At 35.7% G+C, this 26170-nt stretch overlaps 1 protein-coding gene across 11 annotated transcripts in view; it reads left to right on the top strand.

The window, feature by feature from the left end:
* TCF12 (transcription factor 12) overlaps positions 1-26170 on the top strand; it is a 376270-nt gene that overhangs the window by 184170 nt on the left and 165930 nt on the right. For all 11 annotated transcript variants that reach the window (XM_042941923.1, XM_042941925.1, XM_042941924.1 and 8 more), the window contains one exon: positions 7328-7430. In XM_042941923.1, the coding sequence (XP_042797857.1) occupies positions 7328-7430 (103 nt within the window). The remainder of the gene's footprint in view (positions 1-7327; positions 7431-26170) is intronic.

The following is a 26170-nucleotide window of genomic DNA, read 5'->3' as shown; positions in this document are numbered from 1 at the left end:
GGGAAAACTTCTAATTAGAAGTTAATGATTCAGAGTTTAAGTCCGTTTGTTTTGTCATCTTGATTACTCTGAACTTTAGTTTTTTAATATGTAAAATGAGAATCTTGGCTACACTTGCCTCATATAATCAATCCACTATGAATGGATTATTAGGTATGTGGAATTCTTACTAACCTCAGTGCCATTCCCTCACTTCCAGATCTTTAGCAAGACACTGAACTTACTAGTGTCTTTTCATCTGTATGGTAGGTAAAATGAGTGTGAACTATATGGTGTATTAGGGCCCTAAAATCCTACGTAACATCTGGATTCAGTAATGTATTTTTTGCTTTTCTCATTTCGGTATTCTTTTTCGTGTGATGCCTGGAGATATTTTGATTTCTCCATGTAGAGAATGAACTTTAAACAAGTAAAATGTAGAAACATTTCTGCTTGTAAACTTTCCAACACAACAAAGCTATAGGCCAGCACATGAGAGCATCAACTTTGCTTCTAACAGATGGCATTAGCAGTTACTTGGATAAATTTGTGAACGTGAGTGGGCTTAACTTAGCATTGAACCTGTGTGAGCTTTTTTAGGTGGTCCTCTGAAATCTCATGTTCACAAGTATTTCACGTCCCTGTGCTAAGCAGTATTTCATGTGTCCATCATATTTTTTGAGGATCCTTTTCACCTCTAAAAGATTTTGATTCTCCCTCTCCTCCCACCTGTGACAATTTAAGACTTTCTTATTCAGTCTGGGGTTATAGTAATTGTATGAAACCATGTCTTAGCATTCATAAATAAAGTTACCTGGAGGTTGGGTGCCTGAGTGGCTCAGTCAGTTAAGCGTCTGACTTTAGCTCAGGTCATGATCTCACTGTTGATGAGTTTGAGCCCCACATTGGGCTCTCTGCTGATAGCACGGAGCCTGCTTCAGATTTTTTTGTCTGCTTCTCTCTCTGCCTCTCCCCTGCTTTCTTCCCCCCCCCCCCCCCCACTCAAAAATAAATAGGGACGTCTAGGTGGCTCAATCAGTTACGTGTCCAACTTTGGCTCGGGTCATGATCTCGAGGTTTGTGAGTTTGAGCCTCGCATCAGGCTCTTTGCTGATAGCTCAGAGCCTGGACCCTGTTACAGATTCTGTGTCTCCTTCTCTCTGCCCCTCCCCCACTTGTGGTCTATTTCTCTCTCAAAAAATGAATAAACAAACAAACAAATATTAAAATAAAAGTTGCCTGGAGGGGCACTTGGCTGGTTCTGTAGGAAGAGCATGTCTCTTGATTCTAAGGTTGTAATTTTGAGCCCCACTTTGGATATAGAGATTACTAAAAAATTTAAAATTAAAAAACTTCAAAAAGTTACCTGGAGAGGTTATTCATCCTCAAGAAAAGCTTGAACACTTACTACATGCAAATTTCTGTGCTGGTCTCTTTTGGGATCATAAAGAGAAAACATTCTTCCTTCCAGGAATTTATGAACCTGGATGACAAAATCTATTTGTCAGGAAAATTTATTATGTATTAGCATCTGACCTGTTAAAGGATAACAGAACCTTAACCTGTTGAATATTAAGTAGCTTTTTCATGTGTAAGCTTGATTCATTTAATTCATTCATTAAACTAACAGATTTTATTAGTTACATTCTGTGTGCCCATTAATGTGCTTGTCACTAGTGATAGATATAGACAGAGTCCCTGCTTTCAGATAACAGACTACTGTGATCAAGTCAATTCACTTGTCTCTTTCATGGGTGCATTTTAATGGAGAGAGACAAATCACATTCAAGCATTTGTTTTAAAAAGTATAACATTCTTTATGTAGACATTTATTTTGGTAATTTATCATAGGTGTATATAAAGAAATATAAGACCACCATTTTTCTTTTAAACTTCATTTGCTATTGCTACTTATTTTTATTTCAGTTTTACCTGTCTTTGAGATATGGTCATATCCATTTGTATCCTAGTCTTGTCCAAAGCTTTCTGATGGCTTATAGCTTTTAACTGATGCTGCTGGCATTGACCACTTAGGAGCTAGAGGATTTCAATACATGGTGCGAAATCCTGTGGCTCTCTAAATACCAAAGGTCTGTGGGTTCTTATTCAATCCAGTTAAATAAGCTAGTTTTTCATCAGCCTTCTTTCTGCTATGAGTTATTGGTTGTTCTATAGAAAAACTGATTGAACCTTTATAATATCTGAACCTCCGCAGCATTTAGCAGCTAAAATCTCCTATCCATCATTTATTGAGCAACTGCTGTGTATGCAATAGCCATTGTTCTGAGGATGTAATTATGAAAAAAACAGACACAGTCCATGCATTCTCAAAATTTGTTAGACAACAATTTCTAAATGAGATGATAAAATAGTGACCAGCGTTTATTGTATGCTTACTATGTGCCAGGCACTTTTCCATTTGGTATAGTATATTAACTTGTTTACTTCTTACAACAACCCATGAGATGAAGATATTGTTATTATTCCAGTTTTACAGATAATGAAACTGAGGCAAGAAAGATTGCTTTGCCTCAAGTCACACAGCTAGTATGTGTGGATGGAAAGATGGAATTCACATCTAGCATTCTGGCTCAAAAATCCTACATTTATCCACTACACTGGGCAGTGCAATTATAACAGCTAATTATGGTATAATTTAAATGGATAGTTAAGTAATTTCAATAAGTTTGAACTGTGATTTTAATGGAAGTTCTCACTGTTGTGGGAGCCCAGAATGAATTCACCCAATTTGATCTTATTAGGACCTGGCAAAGAGGGAAAACTTTTCTGAGAAGGTAAATTTTTGTTGAAATAGCCTTTTCCTGCCCTTCCCTTTTTAACTATTGAAAAGAATTGGAAAGGATATTTTAAAATAGGGTTAGGCACTGGTTTTCATACAAAGAAATAGCAATATAGATTAGAAAAACCATGAGTCTGTTACCAACCTGGGAAGGTACTCTGTGGATTATACTTTATTGGTTGGGTGAAATAAATTTTTTAAATGAAATATTTAAAAAATTAACCAACAGTGAAAGTTCTTGTATTTTTGAGGAGACAAACCAGAGTAGAGTACTATTATGTAAACAATACTGGGTGCTTTTGTTTTGTTATTTGTGGCAGAAAAGATTTGACTTATTGTGTGTATTTTAAATTAGTTTAAAAATGGTGGAAGATCTGATTGACTGCGTCAGGTCTCTTGTCATATTATAGCAGGGATTAACATTTCTGAATTGTGTATCATGAAATGAACATAGAGAAAAGTACTAAATGCGTTTTTATAGAACATGTTTCACAATATAAAGATTTTGCAAAGTGTTATGCATTCATAGACGAGACTTTTTAAGATTTGCAAATTAAATTGTAGTTTAGACAGATTTTAAGTATAGAGTTGAACAGTTTTTGTAATCTGTGTATTAACTGATTTTATCAGTTACTGATTTTTTTTGCTTTCCATTTTTATCATTAAACAGGAACAGTAATTTTTTAGAGTACATTTGGAAATATTTTTATGGTTTTAGCATACTATGAGTAAAAAGCTGCTATGATAGATGATTTTGGTAATATTGTGCTATCCTATATAATGTACGTTTATCATCTCTTATGTACAAAAGTATTTTATTAATGGTTATTTTAATAGTAAAGCCATTTTACAGAATTGACCATTTTTATTAGCATAGTGATGTTCTGTCAATTTAAAATATGCACCTTGATAGTTTTGTATTTAATGATCTTAGTGGCTTACTTCCTTTTCATCCTAAAATTGAAATAGCATTCATTTATCAATACCATTGACTGATCTGTTGGGCTTCATCTTAACAATTGCTTGCTTGTTTTTTATTCCCTTCTTTTTACTCTACCCCCTCCCTCAGGCCAGTCACCTTTCCCTTATTTTCTCTACCCTCTAATATTCTGGCTGGCCACTGCATTATTCCACTTTCTTCCCTGCTGTTCTGTTGTCCCGAAACTGTATTATGTATGGCATTCTTTCCTTTTGCCTTTTCTATCAGCATCCATCCCCATTGCCTAAATCTGTGTGGTACTCATGGAGTCTGTTTAAACTCCAGGTCAACTAAATTTGTCTCATTAAAGTACTATTTGACATCTGTCTTCACCTTATAACTACATGGAGGAATACAGACCTACATACATAAAAATATTTTTTATTCTGATTGCTTTAGATCTTTTGGTTAACTGTGAGATTTCTTCCTAACATAATTCTCTGGAAACTTCTGGTATTTTTAATGTGGTTCTGGTTGAGGCAGCGTTGGGGGAAACCTGGCTATCACCTTCCTAGACTTGAATTTTTCTTCTCTGTATGTGAAAGAGATCTGTATTTCCAGATTGTTTATGTTCTTATTACTGGAAGTGTGGTCTGTGGGCCAGTAGCATCATATTACCTTTGTGTTAGAACTGCAGAATCTCAGGCCCCATTCTAGACCTTATGTTTTTCTCTCTCTCTCTCTTTTTTTAAAGTGTTTATTTTTGAGAGAGAGACCACTAGCAGGGGTAGGGCAGAGAGAGAGAGAGAGAGAGAGAGAGAGAGAGAGAATTTGAAGCAGGCTCCAGGCTCCAAGCTGTCAGCACAGAGCCTGGTGTGGGCTCGAACTCACAAACCGTGAGATCATGACCTGAGCCGAAGTCAGTTGCTTAACTAACTGAGCCACCCAGGCACCCCTAGACCTTATGCTTCTTAATCTGTATTTTAACATGATCTCCGGTCAATTGATATGAATATTGAAGTTTGCAAAACACTGTTCTAGGTATCGTCCAGCTAGTTGACACATTAACAAGCTGACAGATAACTGTACTTTTCTAGAACTAATCTTAAAAATGTGACCTATAGTGATCTTATTTAAATGTTTATAAATCAGTTTTTAACTGTGCATCTTGGTTCATGAAAAGTTCTGTTCTGGTAGATATCACTACGACTTTGTGGAAAGAATGACGAATAATCTAGAAACAGTAGCTAGTTCATCTTTCAGGTGAAGTTTTGGTATATATTAGATCCAAAACTATGTCAGTCTTTTATAAGTCCGTTTTCTTTGTCCTGTCCTGTTGCATCAGTTTGCATCTGTGGATGAGGTACTATTTCTCTTTGCCTCTTGGGCTGTAACTTTTCAAGAAAATTGTATACATTAAGATGAACTTTTGAGGTGTAGGGAAAATGTTCAAATTTCTGTTAATTTTTTATCTTACATGAGCAAAATTATGCCTTACTGAGGGTTGATATGCAAATCTTGCTTGTATGTATTAAAAAAAGTTTCTAGACTACTTCTCTGTCATGCAGTATGACAATCCCAGAATTTATCAGTAGACTGGAAAATAATCTTGTAGTAAATTCTGTACTGTGTCCTGCAGAATATGGATGCCCATGGGTATGGGATAGTACTTACTATTATTTATGTGTGGTTGGTAGTAAAATAATTTCTGTGTTCTTTGAGCACATATTAATGGAAGCCTAAAGATAACTATCCTCTCTGTTAATCTATGTTACACGTAATCTTTGAAGTTAATATACTATGTGTGTGTAATCATTTGATTGTTACCCTAAAACTTAGATCTAGTTGTATTCTTGTGCTTTAGGAGATAGTTTTTAAAAACTTGAATGTTTTATTTTTAAGGTCAGGATAGAAACAAGTTCTTTTTTGGTACTTCAAGAATGAAGAGTTCTGAGAGCATACAGAATTAATCTTTTGCTGTTCTTTTGCATTTAAGTGAAGTGTGAACAGTGTGGCTCACCTACAAACACATTTCTCTTGGCGTTTTTCTGGAGTAATATCATTGTGTAATGATGTTAAACACTGGTTCAGTGAGTGTTTTGTAGGTTTCAGTACCTTGTTTTGACTTACATACCTAAAAGTGGCAGGGGGAGGAAGTGGCAGAAATACCCAGATGTCTGAGATAGTGACATGTCACTTAGCACCTCAAGAGTGTTAAGTTTTAAACAACAAAAGTAAACTCCAAGGAGTGACCTTAGCTAGGAGCCATTGTGTTTTGTATAAGCCTCTACTGCATGTGGCTGTGACAGATGAGACTTTCCTTGTGGCTACCAGAGGACATCCTTGTGGTCATAACCAAGTTGTAAATGTCACCAAGATTCTTCTTGTATGTCTGTCACATGTGTATCAGTAATTCTAAAGTAGGTAAAAATGAAACAAAGATTCATCTGGGAGTTAGCACTCCCAGAAGATTAGTTTTAAAACAGAACAGCAGAAGGAGTTGTGACATGCATCCATAAGCAATTGTAATGATTTGACAGTTACTTAGCCCTCAGTTCCTAGCCCTTTGGTTGAACTGACAGCATGCCTGCAAAGATAGTGAGGCCTGTTTCAGCCCCATTAATGTCTTCTTGAATGTTAGCCTGCGGTCTCAGTAATGATAAATGTTCAGTGATTGATGATTTTATAATCCCAGGGGATTCTGGGTGTTTTCTGTTTCTGGGAGCCAAGGCAGTTTGTATTCTTGTTTGGGCCTCTAGGAGGTTTTCTGATTTTTACTGAAACCATCGTAAGTTAGCAGAAGGGTAGGTATCCACCCGAGGTTTAATTAACCAGCATTCAAAGCCGTGTTTAAAAACAGTATGATTTTGTACTTAGTATGTGTGAGACTGAGAACCAGAAGAGTTTTTAATCCACAGAGCTTTTGTAACATTTATTTGTAAACGTTAGTATCTTTTTTCCTCCTTTGCTTTTAAAAAACATGTTTTAAGTTATAAGGAGAAATTTAATAACACCTCTTGTGAGATAATAACATTAGTTTTATTGTTTTCATGGTGTACAATTTCATTTTTAAAACTCATAAGAATTTAAATCAGCTATTTTTAATAAATGTTTTCCTTTTTACATGATTCAGTTTCTCTAGCAGTATATCTTGTTATACTAGTATCAAAAGAGTACAAACAGATCTTTTTTGTTAAATATTTGTTTGCCATTCCATTTAGGAAAGGATTCAATTCTAATATACTGATTGTAGATTATTTTAGTATTTTAAGTAATTGGTAGGGTTTAGAGACAGAATGGAGGGTAGAGATAAACATTTTCCTTATTTATTACAATTTAAAAATATATTTTCTTTATCCTTTAAAAAAAAAAGATGAACTATAGAACTTTCCTTTTGGATGTAAAGAGTTCCTAGGGCTAATTTTCTTTAAGATCATTAAGAAACTACTTTAAAACCTTAAAAGGAATAAAAGGAGCATTTCTCTTTAGTTTTTCAAGTAATGAACAAGGAATTTGGTTAGGAATGACCATTTGTAAGTCTGTATATTAATTAGATGAGTGTCATTATGCTCAATTAGCAGGACTGCCAAATAATCTCTTTAATACTCCGGTCTTTTTTTTCCCCCTAGGGTTTTACAGACAGCCCTCATTACAGTGATCACTTGAATGACAGTCGATTAGGGGCCCATGAAGGCTTGTCCCCAACACCTTTCATGAACTCAAATCTGATGGGTAAGTTGGTAATTCTCTGCAAGGAGTCTTCACAAAGCCTCTTTGGTCAGAGACATTTTTTATCCCCTTGTCCAGGAAATACACATCTGTATCTAGAAGAAAGTTCCTGTGTTTCTAGGGGCATCCAGGCTTTCCTTATTCAGCTCATTTTGAGGAGCAAGCATTCAGAAAAAGCATCAGTATCAAAAAAAGAAGTAGTAGTGTTTTAACTGTCAGTTTTGGCAATGTCTTTGTGACATCAGGCATTATATGTTTTCTGCTTTCTGGGCAGAAATGTCTTTCGGAGACATTTGTAATTGACTATTTGTCTTAACAGTCATTTATACGTGTGGCAATAAAAAATATGACAAAGTAGTGATTTTAAGCAGATTTTACTTATGTTGGACAATATGTCTTTTGGCACTATATAATTAAAACTTAATAGTACACTTAGATGTTGGCAGCATTTGTTTTAAGTACTTGGGTTCATATTGGGGATTTTGAAAGTTGTGTTCTGCAATAGTGAAGTTGTACTTTGAAGGATATTACCTGCCACCCAAACCTGATTATTATATTTTGGCAAAACCTTTAAGGTTAGCTTTTCTTTTTTTCCCCCCCTACTCCCTGCAAAACACCACTGTCTCCTTCCTTTCTTGCTTCCTCATATGAAAGTTTTTAGCTGTTCAATCTGAAATGATAAGCCCAAGTTGTTGGGTTTTTTCCCCCCTCCTACTTTGGCTGCCACTCTTTTTTTCTTTAAAAACAGTAATTTTACCTTTTTTGCAGAGCCGGATTAAAAAGAATTTCAGCTTTATGACATGATTTTTCCTTCTTGTTTCTGCTGGGCCTGAGCACATTAGAAAGCTTTGTTTAATCTATTTTAGTTGTTGTCATTGGCGTCATGTAAATATGGAAGTTTGTGTAATTGACATTAATTTCATTGCTTTATTTGTTAAGGACATGACCTATATTGTGATCTTAGAATTGTCCTTTTAGGACACAGCCATGCTAATCTAAATGGATTACCCAAATCCAAAATCCTGGTGGTCTGCAATTTCTTTATAAATGGTTTTGCTTTGCAAAGTCTTTTTTTAATGACCTTATCCTCCATGAAGTGTTGAGGACACAGCCTGATATTCTAGTGTGGATTTTGCCTAAAGCAGTTACCAGTTTAAAGCCAGAATCATTGAATATGACACAATAGTAAAAAATCTAATGAGCAGTAAAACTTGTGTTTAAAATGACAGTTTGTTTTAACGTAAATGCAAATGAAAACCACATTATTCCAGGTAAAAATCAATATTAAACTGAGAACAAGATAATTATCCTTGCATTTAGCCAGGGAAAACTTTCCAGTTTATCTTTTTAATTTTCTATTGAACTTACCATCAAAGTAAAATAGATGTGACACTCCACATAATTTCTTTTTGTAGTGTATCTTTTTCCCAAGTAGCATTTAATTTATTATAAATATGGTAGAGCAAGCTCTAGTCAGTGCTGTTGTAATTTCAGATTGAACTAAGCTTTCTTAATTGAGGCTATACTTCTTAGAAGTGAAAAATCAGAACTTACTCCTTTTTATGTTTATGCAATTTACCTTTATTCTTAGCTCACAGATATGATTTTTAAGCCCAGTGGAATTGCATCATTAGCATAGCTTTGAGCCAAGGTGACTGTTAAAGTTGTGGGAAGTAAATGAATTCTGAGAAATGTGCATGTCAGTCACTTGCTCTGAGCAGCTGTTGACTAAAAATATTTCTGTAATTCAGTTTGAGGTAACATTTTCTTAGTTGGAGCAATTATGAAAATGTGCTTCTTGGTTTCTTCAGTTTACAGATAATTATTACAAATCTTTTAATAGTCATACATACTCTGTGTATAACATCAACATCTAAAATAAATCTGGAAACATTATGAAAACCCAAATTTAGGGGTGCCTGGGTGGCTCAGTCAGTTGAGTGTCTGGCTTCGGCTCAGGCCATGATCTCGTGGTTCATGAGTTCAAGCCCCGCATCAGGCTCTGTGCTGACAGCTCGGAGCCTGGAGCTTACTTTGAATTCTGTATCTCGCTCTCTTTCTGCCCCTCCCTGCTCACACCCTGTTTCTCTCTCAAAAATAAACATTGAAGGGGCGCCTGGGTGGCTCAGTCGGTTAAGCATCCGACTTCGGCTCAGGTCATGATCTCACACTCTGTGAGTTCAAGCCCCGCGTCGGGCTCTGTGCTGACAGCTCGGAGCCTGGAGCCTGTTTCAGATTCTGTGTCTCCCTCTCTCTGACCCTCCCCCGTTCATGCTCTGTCTCTCTCTGTCTCAAAAATAAATAAACATTAAAAAAATAAATAAATAAATAAAAAATAAACATTGAAAAAAAACCAAAAAACCCTCAAATTTATAAACAGATTGATCCCTTCACAGTATGAGTGAAAAAATCTGGATTCATCTGAACTACACTGTACCGTTAATATGCAGCTATACATTTTCATTGTAAATTTTAACTAATCTTAAAAATGTTAATTTACCTATAAGGAAGGAGAAAATAACCCTGAAAATATTAGGCAGGTATGTTCAAAAGGATTTCACCCGTCATTGGTAATACCTAATTTACTATACTTTTTCCCTTTATTTTCAATAAAATGATCACATGAGGTATCTAACAGTTTAAGGAATCTGAATGACAGTAGCTTTGGAAATGAATTTCTCCTAAATTTTAGAGCAGTTCTGTACAGCAACAGGCAATCCTCCTTGATGTGAGCTGAAGTAAATGAACTGTTAGATACTCAAATATGTAGGTTTATAGTGCTCGGTATAGTGTACGGATAGATTCACTCTTATAGCCTTTTGGTAATCTAAAGGAATTTCAGACTAAAAACCTATGTTGTTAAAGCATGACTGAGATATGCATAGCAGTATGGGAAGCATTCGGAACTGTAGATACCTAATCATCATTACAGGTAATACTTCAGAGTGATGCCGTAAATGATGACTGCTTAGAAACAGTTAAAGCTAATAGGAAAGCAGTAACATATTTCATCATTGCTGTCAACATATAAAAATACCATTAAGAGGGGGGATAGAATCATATGCTAGGGAATATTGTTATTTTTCGTATTATGTTCAACTATAAGCACATTTGCCTGAAGAAATAATGGATTATAAAGTGCCACTGTCTTTCATGATGGAGCTCTCAAACACTTTAATGATTTTGCACATTGCAAAAATGAGAAATTTTGTCTAACAAGGGTTGATAATGATTCAATAATAAACAATCTACTACAGAAAAATGCATTTCTATATTCATTTAGATATTTTGAAGTGTTTTACATAGGAAATAAAGCTATTATGTTGGATCAGTTAGTGTTTCTTTTTAATGAATTCCAGAATTATCCCATTGATTTGTCATTATGGAAAAAAGGGCTTTCTTATGTTTCAAGTGAAATAAATACATCCTTTTGGCACATCACTAAGTAATTAGCATCAAACAGTCCTGTACTCTATTATAGGAAAGCTGCAAAGCTTTGACAGTAGCCCTGAATTGCAGTAATATCACCAGATAATCTTATGTATTTCTAGCCTCTTCCGGCTTTAGTCCATTTCTTTACCCTTAGTTCTCTCACTGATTTTAGTAAGATTTGCTTTCCTTTACCTGTTGTTGATTAGGTATATTTTTGGTGATGGTAGGACCAGTTTATTAATTGGATATAGAAATGAATTATTTCAAAAAATTGTCTACCTTCAATTTCCAAGTGATTATGGGATGAGCTACTCTTATCTTTTTACCTCTCCATGTTTTTCAAAGCCTTACTTATTTTGGACTATATGTGTATATGTTGTCAATGGGAATTTTAAGGCGAGATTATATCACTTGAATATTACTTTTTTTCTGAGACTTTCAATTGTGTTCCTTTCTGAGACTTATTCTGCCTCTAGAGATGTTTTCTTAATATTTTATCTGTTAAAGAGTGAAAGCAGCATGTGAAGAGTATAGGGCGAAATGTGGGGCCAAAAGGAGATGTGGGTTTTATTCCAGACCCTTAAAATTACCTTTCTGATAGGATATTGCTGGTTGGTCTGAAAGGTCTTCTGCAGGTCTAGAATTTTATAGTTCTAAAATCTCATGTATCTAATATCTTTTATCCAACCCTGAAAAAGACTTCAACTGGAATTAGAATTGCTGTTTTGCAAATGATAAAACTAAGGCACAGGAAAATTAAGTGTTATTTTTCCCCTGAGGGCACAGAACCAATAAGTGGCAAAACTGAATATAGAATCCATGTCTCCTGACTCCCAAGTATTGTTTCCATTAGGCATGTCAGGTATTTGTTCTTTCTATGCTCCCAGGTTTTTACTAGCTCATCATTTTCCTACACTCTAATTATGGAGACCCTGGTCTGCAGAAATGACCAGGAAAAAATGGTTCTATAGCTATATAACTTTGGGACACATTGTACATCATGTGCCCCTTCTTAAGAGATTCATATTGTGCTTTGGGATATTAAAGTCTCTGGAAACAACAACAACAAAAACAGGAGGAAAAGCTTATTTAACTTTGGTCATCTCATCACATCCTAGATTCAGATGACACACAGAATCCTTCTTGTATAAAGGATCATTAGCCTTTGAGGAACTAGTTTTCCATGAGGCACACACTGAGCAATACTTATAGATTGTTTTATGGGGAAAATAAAAGATAATACATGAAAAGTTGTCTGAAATGTAAAATGGCACAATGTTAATGATATCGCTGTATATATTTTTATAACTTATTTTAGACATCTTAGCTAATATAGGTTGGGTTGAGTTGTTCAAATACAGTATTGTTAAGTCTTTTTAGCAGACTTACTTGAATTATAAATAAACCAACTGTCCTTCCTTTCATGTTGGAGTCTGTTTGCTCAGCTCGTCTACCCTTCTTTTTTTTTTTTTTTTTTTTTTCAAAAAAAAATTGTTTGTTTATTATGAGAGAGGGGGAGAGAGAGAGAATCCCACGAGTTGCAGAGAGAGAGGGAGTGCAAAACCCAGAGTGGGGCTTGAGCCCACCTGATGCAGGGCTTGAACTCATAAACCATGGTATCATGACCTGAACTGAAGTGGGACGCTTAACTGACTGAGTCACCCAGGCGCCTGTCAGCCCTACCGTTCTTTACCTCAGAGTTTAAGGGGCCCCCTCTAATAGCAGCTACTATATTATTTTCATTTTATTACGGATTCAGTAGGTTTCTATGGGCTTGTCTGGGAATGTAAACCCAAGTACACTTTTTTCCTATATATTTGCTCTTTTCAACTCTTCTGTATACTTGATCTTGCCTGCAGTATAATTTCTGATTAATCCAGAGTTCTTCTAGAGTTACAAAAAAATGTAGAATCACCATTTTCAGAATATCAAAGCACAGTAAGTAGAACTCTGGCCTCAAAAGATTTCTAAGTTTGGGGTACCTGGGTGGTTCAGTCGGTTAAGCAGCCGACTCTTCGTTTTGGCTCAGGTCATGCTTTTGCAGTTGGTGGGTTCAAGCCCTACATTGGGCTCATTGCTGACAGTACAGAGCCTGCTTGGGATTTTCTCTTTTTCTGTCTTTCTCTTCCTCCCCCCCGCCCCAAAATAAATAAACTTTAAAATAAAAAGATTTATAACTTTGATGTATATGAAATTCCTTCACTAGATGAGTTAATGAAAATGATTAATGTTTAACAATTAATGATTAACAATTAATGATAATTGTGCTTAGGGGAAACAGTGTAGTTTAGTACCTGGTTTGACAGTATTTCATAAGGATGATACTTATGTTTTGTTAACTCAAGTCTCAGGAAAGGATATGGATTACATATTCATTGATTTTTATTCTCTGTTCTTTGGCTACTTACAAACAAAATGTTGGCACTGAGAAACTTGAATAAAAAAACCCTAGTTACCATTGAAGAAACCAAAGCCAAGAAAAATGAAGTGAGTAGTTAAAGAAACCTTGGACCCAACCCTTTTCATTCTAATTTAGCTCATATCCCCTTTCTCCTACACTGCTTTTTTTCTTTTGTACCTCTGTCGAGCATTTTTTCCACATTCTAGCTCTTAGTATCTTTTTCTTCCTCATGCATATCTTTTTCTTTCTTCTGCTACTGCTTAGACCAGTCTGAATTAACCAGTCTGAATTGTTGAATACCTCCCTCTTTCTCCTTCATGTATCCATTCATGCCTTTTTTTCTGCCTTTTAATGTGTGAAAATAGCATATGGCAGAATATGAAAGTAAGGTTCAGTCTGTCTTTACAGATTTTGCTGTTTTAATGTGGTAGGGGAAATAATTTTGATAATTATTACACATGTTAGAAGGGGAGTGATACAAAGAAGTTTTTACAGAAATTCAGAAGAAATCAAAATAAGACAGAGCCGGAAGTGAACAGGGAAAGTTTTTTATTGTGGAGTAACATAATCTAGTGTATTAGTCAGGACTTTTTTCCTTACAAATGACAGAAATGAACTTAAACTGTGTTCAATAAAAAGTACTGAGTCACATATTGCAGACAGCTGAAAATAGATTGATTTTAGACATGGCAGATCCAGGTGTTCAAACAATGTCATCAGATCCCTTACTTTACCCTTAAAAGTTTTTGTTGGGAGAATGGGATAAAATTGGAGAGGCAAAATGGGCCAAGAAAGTGGAATACGGAAGGGGGTGCTTCTGTGTCTTAGTCTGTACTTGTAGTTCCCTCACTCCATTCTTTGCAAATTGTTGTAAATTGACCCTTCTGGCTCCCATTTTACAGGATACCTTATTCCTTAGTGGTTTGGAATGTTTTCTTTCAATGCAGTTATGTTATGTTTTTTTTTTTTTTTAAATAATACTCTGCTCCTAGCAACATTGTCTCTTTCCATATCCCTCCTTTGCCTTCACAACCCCGAAAAGCAGACTCTTTTCCATAGTTCAAATGACCTGATACCCGTTCTTTCAGAAATCATTCTTATGAGCCAAAGATTAGCTAATGTTTTTGTTTGTTTGTTTTTTAGGCCCACCCAGTCTGGGAAAGACCAGGGTAGTTAGTACTTGAAAGAGGTTTCAGAGTTTCAGGAGTACTTCTGTATAGATTCAGATCCCTTTTATTTAAGCATAATTAATCCTGGAATGAATTACTTAGAAGATTTAGTTAGAATTACATAAAAGAAATGCTGAAATTTCAGAAGATAGAAGAAAAAAAAATGTTTGATTGGGACTTTATTTGAAAAGTAAAACTAATATTAACAAAGCAAACAGTGATTTACATAATCCCCTAGGTCTTAAGTGAACAAAGGATGAATTAATTATTGAGTTTTTGGTGTAGTTTTTGTCTTCAGAAAATTGTTTGGTAATATAGAAATGTCTTGTACCTGACATTTGAACCTTTTTGATTTTCTCTTTAGTTATTAACAGACTCTAACTCAGGTTCCAATCTGTCAGTGACTTTTGTGTTTAATGAAGTGGTTCTTTGACATCATTTTCAAGGATTTCATGCAATTTTGAGTCTCTTGCGTGAGACTGAACTTTTGATGGATTTCTTTTGTATAGCTTGGTATAGTGGTATATTTACCAAAAGACTGACCAACGACACCATTGACTCTAGCCCGAGATAGCCACACTATCTGCCAGGCCTGTTTCACAGGGATTACATTTTTTTCTTTAACTTTTGTGGTTATTAGTGAATATTTTCATGAGGTCATAATGTTGGCTTAACTCTGCATCCTTGCATACTGGTAACTCTAGGGACTCCTGTAAGGAGGACCTTTATTTTTGTTTACCCAGTTCCTGTGCTCATTATCACTTGTGTATGTTCTGTGATCAGTAGTTATCCCTACTGCTCTGCATAGCTTTATAGTCAGCCAGTGGCATAGATCTGATAAATGGTTCTTCCTTGAATCTTCCCATTGTTTGTGTCTAATTGCAACCAAGTGAAAGTGAACTCTGCCCATAGTGGGATACATTGCAGGAGGTAACTAGTTGGCTACTAGTTACTACTAGTAGCCACTTGGTTACTACTTGGCTACTTGGTTACTAGAGAGCAAAAGAATAATTTTGTTAAAGGAACTTTTGTAAACTTTACAGTTTTCCTAGATGCATGTAATCTGAGATCCACACCATGGCACGTAGTTAAGAATTTGGGGTGCTATTTGAATAAGGGAAAATCCCGGAACAGCATTATCAGATCATGCCTCCTATGTGGTAATATTTCAGATTTCATTGCTAATGGTTACAATGATCCCTTTATCATTTACTATTGGTTTTCTGAGTGTTTTGTTAAAAATAAATACTAAAATTCTCATAGAATGGTTGAACTGGAATGGATCTTAAAGGTCATCTAGCTCAGTAGTTCTCAATTGAGAAGGTTGAAAAATACATGGTTATCATAAAGACTGAAAGTAGGAGGAGGTGCAGCTGGTATTTCCCATACGCTGAAAACTCTGGAGGGTCTTTCAAAATGAAGAGTTAGTACTAGCTTGGTTAGTGTCACACTGTTTTTGCAAGTTTTAATTAACCACCAGATGAAAGTGAATTTTTTAAAAATTTGAAAGCATATCCTGAATTGTTTTGGTTTAAATTGTGGAAACATTATTGTTTGAAGGTATTTATGGCATTCAGATCCTTCAGTTGTATAGGTTTTGTACCGCATTGCTGCAGTACTTAATAAGCTTTGTGTTTTAAGTGAATCTCCTCAAAAGATTGTTGCTTCAGTGTCAGTCCACCATTTATGTAATCTTCTTCGCATTTCAGTTTCTTTTTTTTTTTTCTTACAAAATTCAGCCTTTGCTTTTTATAGCTCACATTTTCTTTGGCTTCCATGATGGGTTTGTTTTGTTTTTGTTATTTGAGATTTTAGGTTTTTATGAACAGCAACACACGCCTTTCTTACCTGTATTTTAGGGCTTTCTGGTGTATATCAGGGTGAGTTTTAATTCTTTCTTGTTGAGAATTTTTTTTTTGTGGCTATTATCATATGTATGGTGTAGTGAAGTATGTAACAATAATCCTTGTATTACATACTTGTTTTTCACTTTGAGAATATCTCTGGAGGATTGTCAAACTCCTCAGATGGTATGAAATTTCTAGGGAGTCACAATTAAATAGGAGTAGGGCGCAAGGCTACTTTACTGCAAATTAAATCAATTAGTTAATAGTCATAAATTTTATTAATTTCTGTTACATACTTTTCTACACTGATCCCTGAGATCAGGGGTCAGTAGACTTTTTTGCAAAAAGCCAGATAGTAAATAGTTTAGGGTTTGCAGCCCAGGAGGCAAAATCAATATTATGCAGGTACTTATATAACCATTTAAAAACAAAAAACTATTCTTAGCTCATGGGCTATAAAAGGAACAGTTGGTGGCCTGGATTTGTTCTCCAGGACTTAGTGTGTTAATCTTATTCCAGATAATGTAACAAAAATACTTTAAACAATAGCAACACTGTCAATTTTTTGAAGAGGTAACATGATATATATGTGTGTGTGAAATTCTAGGAAACATAACAGGGTTGTTGTGGGTGTGGGTGTGTGTTTTGAATATCCAGACATGGTGATTAGTGCTTGTGGTGCTGGTGAATTATTTCTAAAATTTCTAGGGCTTTATTACCTCTATACAGAATAGTAAGTTGCTCACTAGGTGAATTATTTTTCTCTTGTTTTTGTCTTTAGATAGGATACTGATAATTGGCTTTTTAGGCACATGTCAGATTTCCTTCATCTGAAATCTTGGTGTTCCCTTAGTTTTCTATAACTTGAAATTTTTCAGAAAACTCCTTCTCATAACATCAATATAAAATTGTAGCTGTACTGAGTTGAACTATCACACTAGGAGAGGAAAAGGTGAAACTTAGGCAACCCAGTGGAGATGTGGCATTGGGGCAATTCTACAGAGAGAAATCTGCAGATAATATCTGGCAAGAGTCCAAAGGAAGAGTCTCTGATGAGAGGATAGTGTGGCAGTGGCGTAATCATCAAAAAAGTATATTGTTTGTTGCTTTTTTTGAGAGTCTGCACTCTGAATTTGGAAATCTCTCCAAAGGGTGTGTGGTAAAAATATTATAACATTTTCTAGATTTGTATCCGAACAGTTTTTGTAAAGTAAATGTAAATTACAGATTTTTGTTGCAGTTCATGTAATTTTCATGTAACGTACCTTAATGGTTTGTGTTTAGGAAGTGTTCTGATTTGAAATGCTATTCGTCTTCAATTTCACGCTCTCTTCTGTCATAAAGGTTTAAAAGAAAATGTAGGGTGTTTTTTTAAAATTTTTTTTTTCAACGTTTTTTATTTATTTTTGGGACAGAGAGAGACAGAGCATGAACAGGGGAGGGGCAGAGAGAGAGGGAGACACAGAATCGGAAACAGGCTCCAGGCTCCGAGCCATCAGCCCAGAGCCTGACGCGGGGCTCGAACTCACAGACCGCGAGATCGTGACCTGGCTGAAGTCGGACGCTTAACCGACTGCGCCACCCAGGCGCCCCGGGTGTTTTTGCTATATGATGATTTTTGTAAATTTTTGCTCAGGTTTGCATACAATGAAATATGCTCCCACCAAAGAATTCTCACCTGTTTTTTTATTTTCCTTTCATATATGTGCAAAACATTTAGCGACAATATTAAATGCAGAGAGCATTTTTACTCTTGGTATGTGTGTGCATGTGCATGCATACATGCACATCTGTATGTTTAGACCAGATAGGAGCACATTAAGTATAGGCTTTTGTTTTATTTCATTTTACAGTAAGATTTCAGTCAGGTATCTTTTTAAAAATGTAAGTATTATCTTCAGGTTTTCTTTTTTTATATAGATGTACTTTATTTATTTTTAATGTTTATTTATTTTTGAGAGAGAGAGAGAGAGCACGCACCAGCAGGGGACGGGCAGGGAGAGAGGGAGACACAGAATCTGAAGCAGACTTCGGGTTCCAAGCTGTCAGCACAGAGCTGATGCAGGGCTTGAACCTACGAACTGTGAGATTGTGACCTGAGCCAAAGTAAGGCACTTTACCGACTGAGCCACACAGGCACCCTTATCTTTAGGTTTTCTTTTTAAAAAATTGCTTTTAGTTTTTATTTATTTATTTATTTATAGCAATCTCTACACCCAACATGGGACTCGAACCCAAGACCCTGAGATCAAGAGTCTCACACTTTTTTAACTGAGCCAGCCAGTCACCTATCTTTAGGTGTCTTACAAAGATCCTAGAAAACATCTTTGGGTACTAGCACAATAGAAGGTGTCTGCTTATAATTTACTTTTTCCCAAGAGATACAGAGGGGATATATGTATATATTCATTCATAATTTTTATGTTGTTATGTGTATTCTCTATGTCTGTTTATATTTTTCTTTTTTCTTTAATGTTTATTTTTGAAAGAGAGGCAGAGCATGAGCAGGGGAGGGGCAGACAAAGAGGGAGACACAGAATCCTAAGCAGGCTCCAGTCTCTGAAGTGTTAGCACAGAGCCCGGTGTGGGGTCGAACTCACAAACTGTGAGATCATGACCTGATCATGATTTTACCTTTCCAGTTTACCATGATACACTTGGAAGGAAAAACATGGTCCCAACATACTTATGAAGATGAATTTGTATATCTATTAAAAAAAGGCATTGTGTCTCAACTCCACCAGTAAGGAATTTAATCTAAGGAAGTAACTGAAAATTTACATTAGGAATGTAAAATGGTACAGCCATTATAGAAAACATTCTGACTGTTATAAAACTAAATATGCAATTACTATATAACTTAGCAATTGCACTCTTGAACATTTATCCCAGAGAAATGAAAATTTACACAAATGTTAATAGCACCTTGTTTGGTAATAACCAACAACTGGAAACAGTCCAGATATCCTTCACTGGGTGAATGGTTAAACAACTGATACACTCATACCTTGAAATGTTATTCAGCAATAAAAAAGGAGTGAATTATTAAAAACTTTAATTGTAAAACTTTAAACTGATCTTGAGTGAATTAAGCTGAGCGGGAAAAAGAGCCACTTTTCAAAAGATTATATATTGTATGATTCCATCTATATACTACTCTTGAAATGGTAAAATTGTAGAAGTAAGAACAGATAGTTGGTTACCAGGAATTAAGGAGACAGGTTGATGTAGTTATAAAAGTTGAACACAAGAGATCCTTATGGGCTGATGGAACTGTTCTGTATCATGATTTGCAGTGGCAAATATGTAAACCTACACCTGTGATAGAACTGTATACAATTAAATGTATACATGCGCATTCACACAAATGAAAAAACGCTGGAGAAATCTGAATATGACAAGTAGATTGTGTCAGTGTTGATGGCCTAGTTGTGATATGGCAAGATGGGAGAAATATGTAAAGAGTATACAGGATGTCTCCATTATTTCTTTACAACTTCATGTAAATCTACAGTTATCGCAAAAGAAAAGTTTAATTAAAAATACATATACAGGGGCACTTGGGTGGCTCAGTCGGTTAAACATCCGACTTCGGCTCAGGTCATGATCTCACAGTTCGTGAGTTCAAGCCCTGCGTTGGGCTCTATGCTGACAGCTCAGAGCCTGGAGCCTGCTTCAGATTCTGTGTCTCCCTCTCTCTCTCTGCCCCTCCCCTACTCTCTCTCTCTCTCTCAAAAATAAAAATTTAAAGAAAAAATACATATACAAATAGATAACTGAATATATAAATAAATAAATTGAAGGAAATTTAAAAGATGTAGGAGTGTGTAGGTTAGGGAATACAGGGGGGAAGAGAAGGGTCATAGTGTGCAGAGATTACTTTTCTAGAAACATTTCCAATAGAAATCTATACCAAAATAGTCCCCCTTGGGGCCTATTAAACCACTGAAAATCCCTGTATTTCTAAAGGAAGAATGGCTCTTGAACTTTTAGTTTTGGGAAACTGTGTAACTGTAATGGTGACACTAGCAAGTGAGAAGAATCTTTTTGTCAACATTTGTCCTTTGCTTTGTGTGCACAGCACGCAGTATTGTACCTGTGGGCAAAGGGAGTGGGAAACATCAAAGGCCAAAAAGCTGTATATGTGTTCTTGAGGACATCTAAAAAGCAAGATAATCTGCACTTCAGAATTGAATATTTATCTTGAAAAATACTGGCAAGAGGGCAGCATGTAACACTCGGTGCCTGGGATGCGGGAAAGAGAATAAGCTTGTCAGAGAAAAATATTGGAAGGTCCCAAAGTTAATTTTTTGGTGGTTAAACTTCACCTGGGGCTGGTCCTTGTCTCCCCACCCCTCACCTCCAAGGCAAGGTAGAAACTTGCAACAACAAATTTTGTCTGGATGTATCCTCACTTTTACTTGAATGAGAAATGAGGCTTGAGGATCAGGTTGACTGCTATTTATAATTTCAATTAGATATAAAAAATTCCTCCCCTTCACTTAAAATGCTAATCCTGCTTAGGAAACTCTTCTGCAGTTTTCAGATTTTCACTAGTCACAGGAAGCTGGTTCCACAGGAAGAGTTTGAGAATCTAGGTAGGTGAGGCTATTCTGGTGGTCCTTGGGGTTAGGTATTTTAGGCAAACAACTCCTTAGTGGAAGTTCTGGCTTGGAGTCTTTTGTGAGGTAATTGGGTGGAGAAAGGGGGAGGGTTCTTGGAAATGGAGTTGAGAAAAAACATCAGTAGGCTAATTTATAACTTCCTCATGTATTTTAAAAGATTCTACATAATTTGTCAAATTTTCCTAAGCTTTTAAAGAAGTCCTGCTTTTAAATATGTGTGCAAAGAGCTAATAATAAAAGCATACTTTGCTCTGTGTTAAAACTTTTGTGTCATTTGTGAAATGCAAAGACCGTAATTACGAATCTATTAAAATCATAACTGGTGTATTAGAAACTTAAGGTTTGTGGAAACATTTTTTTAAATGATTAGCATTAGAAATGTGTGAGTCCTTAGGGGCAGATTTTTTTTATATAGTGAAAGCTGAAGTAAAAACAAACCACCCCTTACTTAAAAAGAGGTTTAAGATGAAGTGGCTAAATCTCAAATTTCCCTTTTTGCTTCACTGTGTCAGTTAATCTGGCTGTAGGGTATATTTATCTACTGTGAAGTCCACTGATGCATGCAAAGCTGAGCGAATACAATTTTCCCTAGTGGGTCTTCTTTCTTTGGGCATTTGTAACTCTGCTTCAGTGTGTGGGGTCAGCTGGAGAAAGCTAGAAGGGCTAAGATGTCAGCTATTATAAAGGTACTAAGATCTTGTCTTAGGAAGGGAATAGGGCATCTGATCTTCTAAAAAATATATTTCTTATTTCCTATGAGGCAGTTAGTTGGAACCATGCATAATGATCATAATTATTAATATCATAAATAGGACAGTCTAAGTTCTGTGGCATTTAATGAATAATTCTGTAATTCTTTGTACTTAGGTTTATGCTTTTCTGTAAGAATATTGGAATTTTTATTTCTCTTAACATAAAGTATCTTAACTTATTCTTATATTTAGTTAATTTGACCCTGTGGCCTAGGTTAACTATTAACTAATTAAACTTTGGATAATTAAAGTTTGGATTATTTATTTTAGGCTATTATCATCAGTAGTGTTTTAGGGTTTTTTTTGAGATAAACACTGAATACTGTTGTATATCACAAATGAATAGAAATTGTTGTAGAAAGCCAGCTTACTTGGCTTTCTACCTTCCTTCCTAGAAACTACTAGTTTAAGGTCATGAGATTTATTTAAGTCATTAAATATTCTTATTTAAATAATTTACACATTACCATAAATCACAGTTGTACTTAAGTCAACCATAACGAACTTCCTATTCAATGCAGATATATCTAGGGTATCTAGGAAACATTCATTTGTGAAGGAGCAAAATTAAAGAAGTTAGAATGGCCATCAAGCTGTATATATTTGTAATATATATGTAATATTTTAAAAATCAAGATCCAAATGGTCTTTCTAATAGACCATTGGATCTGATATTTCTAATGAGAAAATATATAGATCATTCAGTGTTGTAGGAAACTGGACTGTGGAAATTCAGAAAAAGTTAAAATGACTCATAAATTACCCAGCAAGTTGTAAAGACATAGCTTTCTCAACATGCATACTCATGTTAACATAACAATGTATAATATATCTGATTAATGTCATAATAGATTGCCTTGCAAGATAATGGCTCTAAGGGTCAGTAAAGCACGCAGTAGGAAAGAATTAACATGGTCAATCTTGGCTCCAAAAAAAACCCACAAGATTTCTGGTTCATCTGCTTATTAAGATTTTATTTTGAAGAATTCTGTTTTAAAGCATTTTAAGTGTACCATAATAAGGGGGAAAAGGAGCTTTCATTTGCCTTTGAAAGCCATAGCAGGATAGTGTCACAAATAGTGTGAAACTATATGACACTATAAGAATCTTCTTGGCTAGTGTTAATAGTGTCTAATCTAATGCGTGTGATATTCTCATTTTTAATACAGAATCTAAACAAACACTTAGACACCTGAGAAACTGGAATCATCTTTCCATAGTGCCCATTACTTAGTTTGTCTAAGACCAGGCTCTCAGGAATCAATTCTTAGGAGTTTGATTGAAAGTTTGTTTTTAATTGGGGAAAGTGAGTTCTTTGTGTATAGGAAAGAAAAGAATACAAGAGTAGTAATGTAGCCTGTTGCCTTTTGTCCAGTTCCACAAAACCCTTTAAGAGATTCAGTCTGTCTTTATGGGTTATTTGGGCTGGACTTAGATAGAATGGATGCATTGGCTATTGAAAGCTAAAAATGGCCTTGGTACGTCTTGTACAAGTGAGGAAACTGAGATGTTAAAATTGAGGTACTTTGGAAGCTACACCTTCAGAATATTCCCAACGTTTATTGGGTTGTTAGGGGAAAAGGAAAAAAAGAGTTGATGTGATAATAGGAGATTCAAATTGCAGTGTGTGGGTTACTGGGCTAAAATTGTCAACAGAAATATAGAGTTTCACTGAGTGAAGAACACATTTATATCCTGTCCCAGGTGCAGTGTCCCTGGTGTTAGTCCCATGTATGGTATCTTAAGGTGAAGTCATGTTTGAATGTCCTCCCTTTTCTGGCTTGCTCTATTCCCATTCTAGTTTTTTTAGTTTTTTAAAGATGAAGGTCACCTGTGGCAGAACTGGTGCGGACTGAACTAACTTGCTTCTGGTTGGCTTCTTGGAATGTCTTGTTATTTCACCCTGGACATAAGCATGGAATAGCTGAATCTCATTGAGTTTTAGGCCAAACTCCATGAAAACATAGTGCCAACAGCCTTTCTTAGTGACTTGTTGCAGGCATAAAAAGGGATTTTTTGATTCACTGGGGGATAGCAGAAATTGCTTATCCTTCCCTAAGACCTAACAGTGGGAGATAATTTAAACTGAAGCCCTTGGTATATGCTTATTGAGGGAAGATGACACAGAACTGATCAGCAGACCTTGGTAAGATTTCATCATTTTTGCCTGTGTGGCATAGAGGAAACTTGAGAAGATAGAAATGAAGACTTCTATTGGAAATTTTTCAGTCCAGAAACCCTAGTCCTCTGGCAGCTGAGGTCTCTAGCTCCCTAGGCTTGAGTCGGAAGCCTGGGAACTGGGAATAACCTCCATGCCAAACTAGCCCTGTGGCCTGACCTCACTTGGGTTCACAGGTGATCTGACTTTCCAGTGATCTGACATCATAGTGCAAAGGAGCCAAGCCTCCAGTAGCTTTTTCACGGATAGGCCCCAGATTAGCCCTGTGCCTGAAGGATGACTACTTTGGCAGATAACTGGGAGCAAAGAGCATACCATTTGGAATGCCCTAAGATGTCTGCTAACTCTTTGTGCCTGTGCATGGCCAAGCTGCAATTTGATCTCTACAACTGTTGGGATACAGAGGTGCTGCCCTAGAGCAGCTTAGATTGCTGTGTGCTGTGAGTGTAGCAATTGATATTCCATCCTTTCAGCAAGGCCTGTGTGGCCTTGATTTTCTGTGGAAAACCAGTGGACAGGCAGTTCATTTTGTGAAATTGTTTTGGTATAGAGCAAATTCTAATAGTTTTTGTTTTCTGTAAGTGTTTTAATACACCACCTGTCTCTTCATATTTTATTGAGTGCCTTCTATTTGTTAAACACCATGCTTGTGAGAGTGGAAAATACCAAAATGAAAAAGACTACGTTGTATTCAGAAGAACTATTAAGGACTCAGACTTTGTACTTAATAAGCTTATAATGTATATAAAGATAGAATATTGTGTAGACATTAAATTCCAGATAAAGCTGTAGGAACCCAGTACATTTGATTTAAGTGGGAAAAGAAAAATAAATTTTAAACTCATTTAACTTAAACACGATTTTCAGTATGAATGCTAAGTTTTTTGTTAGGAATTTTAGTTTTTCGTGACAGGAATCTATCATAGATCTCTCTACATCATTACCCTTTCTACAAGGAAAAGTTTAGGTTCCTTAGCATGGCATTTAAAGAATCTTCATTTTCTAGCTCTCACTTTTTTTCATCCCCATCTCTGTCAAGTACTCTTCAGTCTAGGCATATCTCAGCAACTCCTTATTTCTAGAATTATCATTCACTTTGCAGTGTTTGCCTTTGCTTAATGCCATCGACTTTCTTCCTATCAAGAATCAGTTCATATTTGATATCCCTGACTTCAGATAGAGGCAATATCACTGCTTCTTTTGTAGTTTCTTAATACTTTGTGCAACTTGCTGAGTTCTTTTTTAAATCATCTTTTATCATAGAGAGTTGTATACACCTCTTTTTCAACTGAACTATAAATTCCCTGAGCATTTATTAATTCTTGTATCCATATCTTTTAGTATATGCCTGAAACAGTACTGGTACTTAGTAAATAGATAAAGTAACATTTCTTGAGTGGCTTTCCCTTACCTTTCGAGAAAGGACTACTAGAGTTGAGAATTTTGTCTGCCAGAAGATACAGAACAACCTTTGAAAAAAGTAGATTTAGAGGTGAGCCTATGGTCCCAACCTTGAAATTGAGTCTTGGGCTTTAGTAATGACCTTCTCAATAGCAATAGGAGACTTCAGTGAGTGGGGCTTAAATTCTGAGAACCATATTGAAGCCTAGCAACTGAATTTATTTTTGTGATCCCTTTTTGAAAGTACATAAGTATTACTTTCTGTTCTTTAACATATGAACGTATTACATGATGTTTTATTTATTGCTCCATCAAAAGCTTGTTACTTGCAGGGGAACTGGTAATGACTGGCAGTTTTTCAGTGCTTTTCAGCCAGTGAAAAAAATACAGTCTCTTTAACCAACTGTAATGTTTACATAAACAATTATGATTTTAAGTGGAAGTCATGGCGGGATCGGTGGGGTGGAAGCACTTAGCTTTTGTAAGCATTTTTTAGGATGTATGAATTTCTCACAGAATAGGTTCTAGTTTGACAAAATCTCAGTGTTGACCCTTCCCACTCTTCTTCCCAAATAGACAGTGTTCTTGGTTTCATAATCTAGTTGGTTGACTTTTAAGTTGTTTTATGTCTTTTGGAACCTTTATGCCTTACGCTAATAAGTATATATTGAGTAAATGAATGAGTAAAAGCAGATCCTTATCAAGCTCAAAACTAAAATAAGGGCTGTCTTAGTGCAAAGAACAAAAACCCAAATTAACCTGAATCTTCATTTTGCTCTGTTTCTATTGCATGACAGTTAAAAATAAAACAGTTTTCAAACAAAATTAAATGTCTGATTAAGTATTGGTTTAGACTGAGAAAACTTTGAGCTTTCAGATTTGTTCTATTCTTTTGATTTTAGAAGATTCTTTTGGGATCCATTTACTTCACAGTGTG

The sequence above is a fragment of the Panthera leo genome, chromosome B3 (assembly GCF_018350215.1).
Source record: "Panthera leo isolate Ple1 chromosome B3, P.leo_Ple1_pat1.1, whole genome shotgun sequence".
Classification (NCBI taxonomy): domain Eukaryota; kingdom Metazoa; phylum Chordata; class Mammalia; order Carnivora; family Felidae; genus Panthera; species Panthera leo.
The sequence above is the reverse complement of the archived record's forward strand: the minus strand, read 5'-3'. Positions and strand labels throughout refer to the sequence as shown.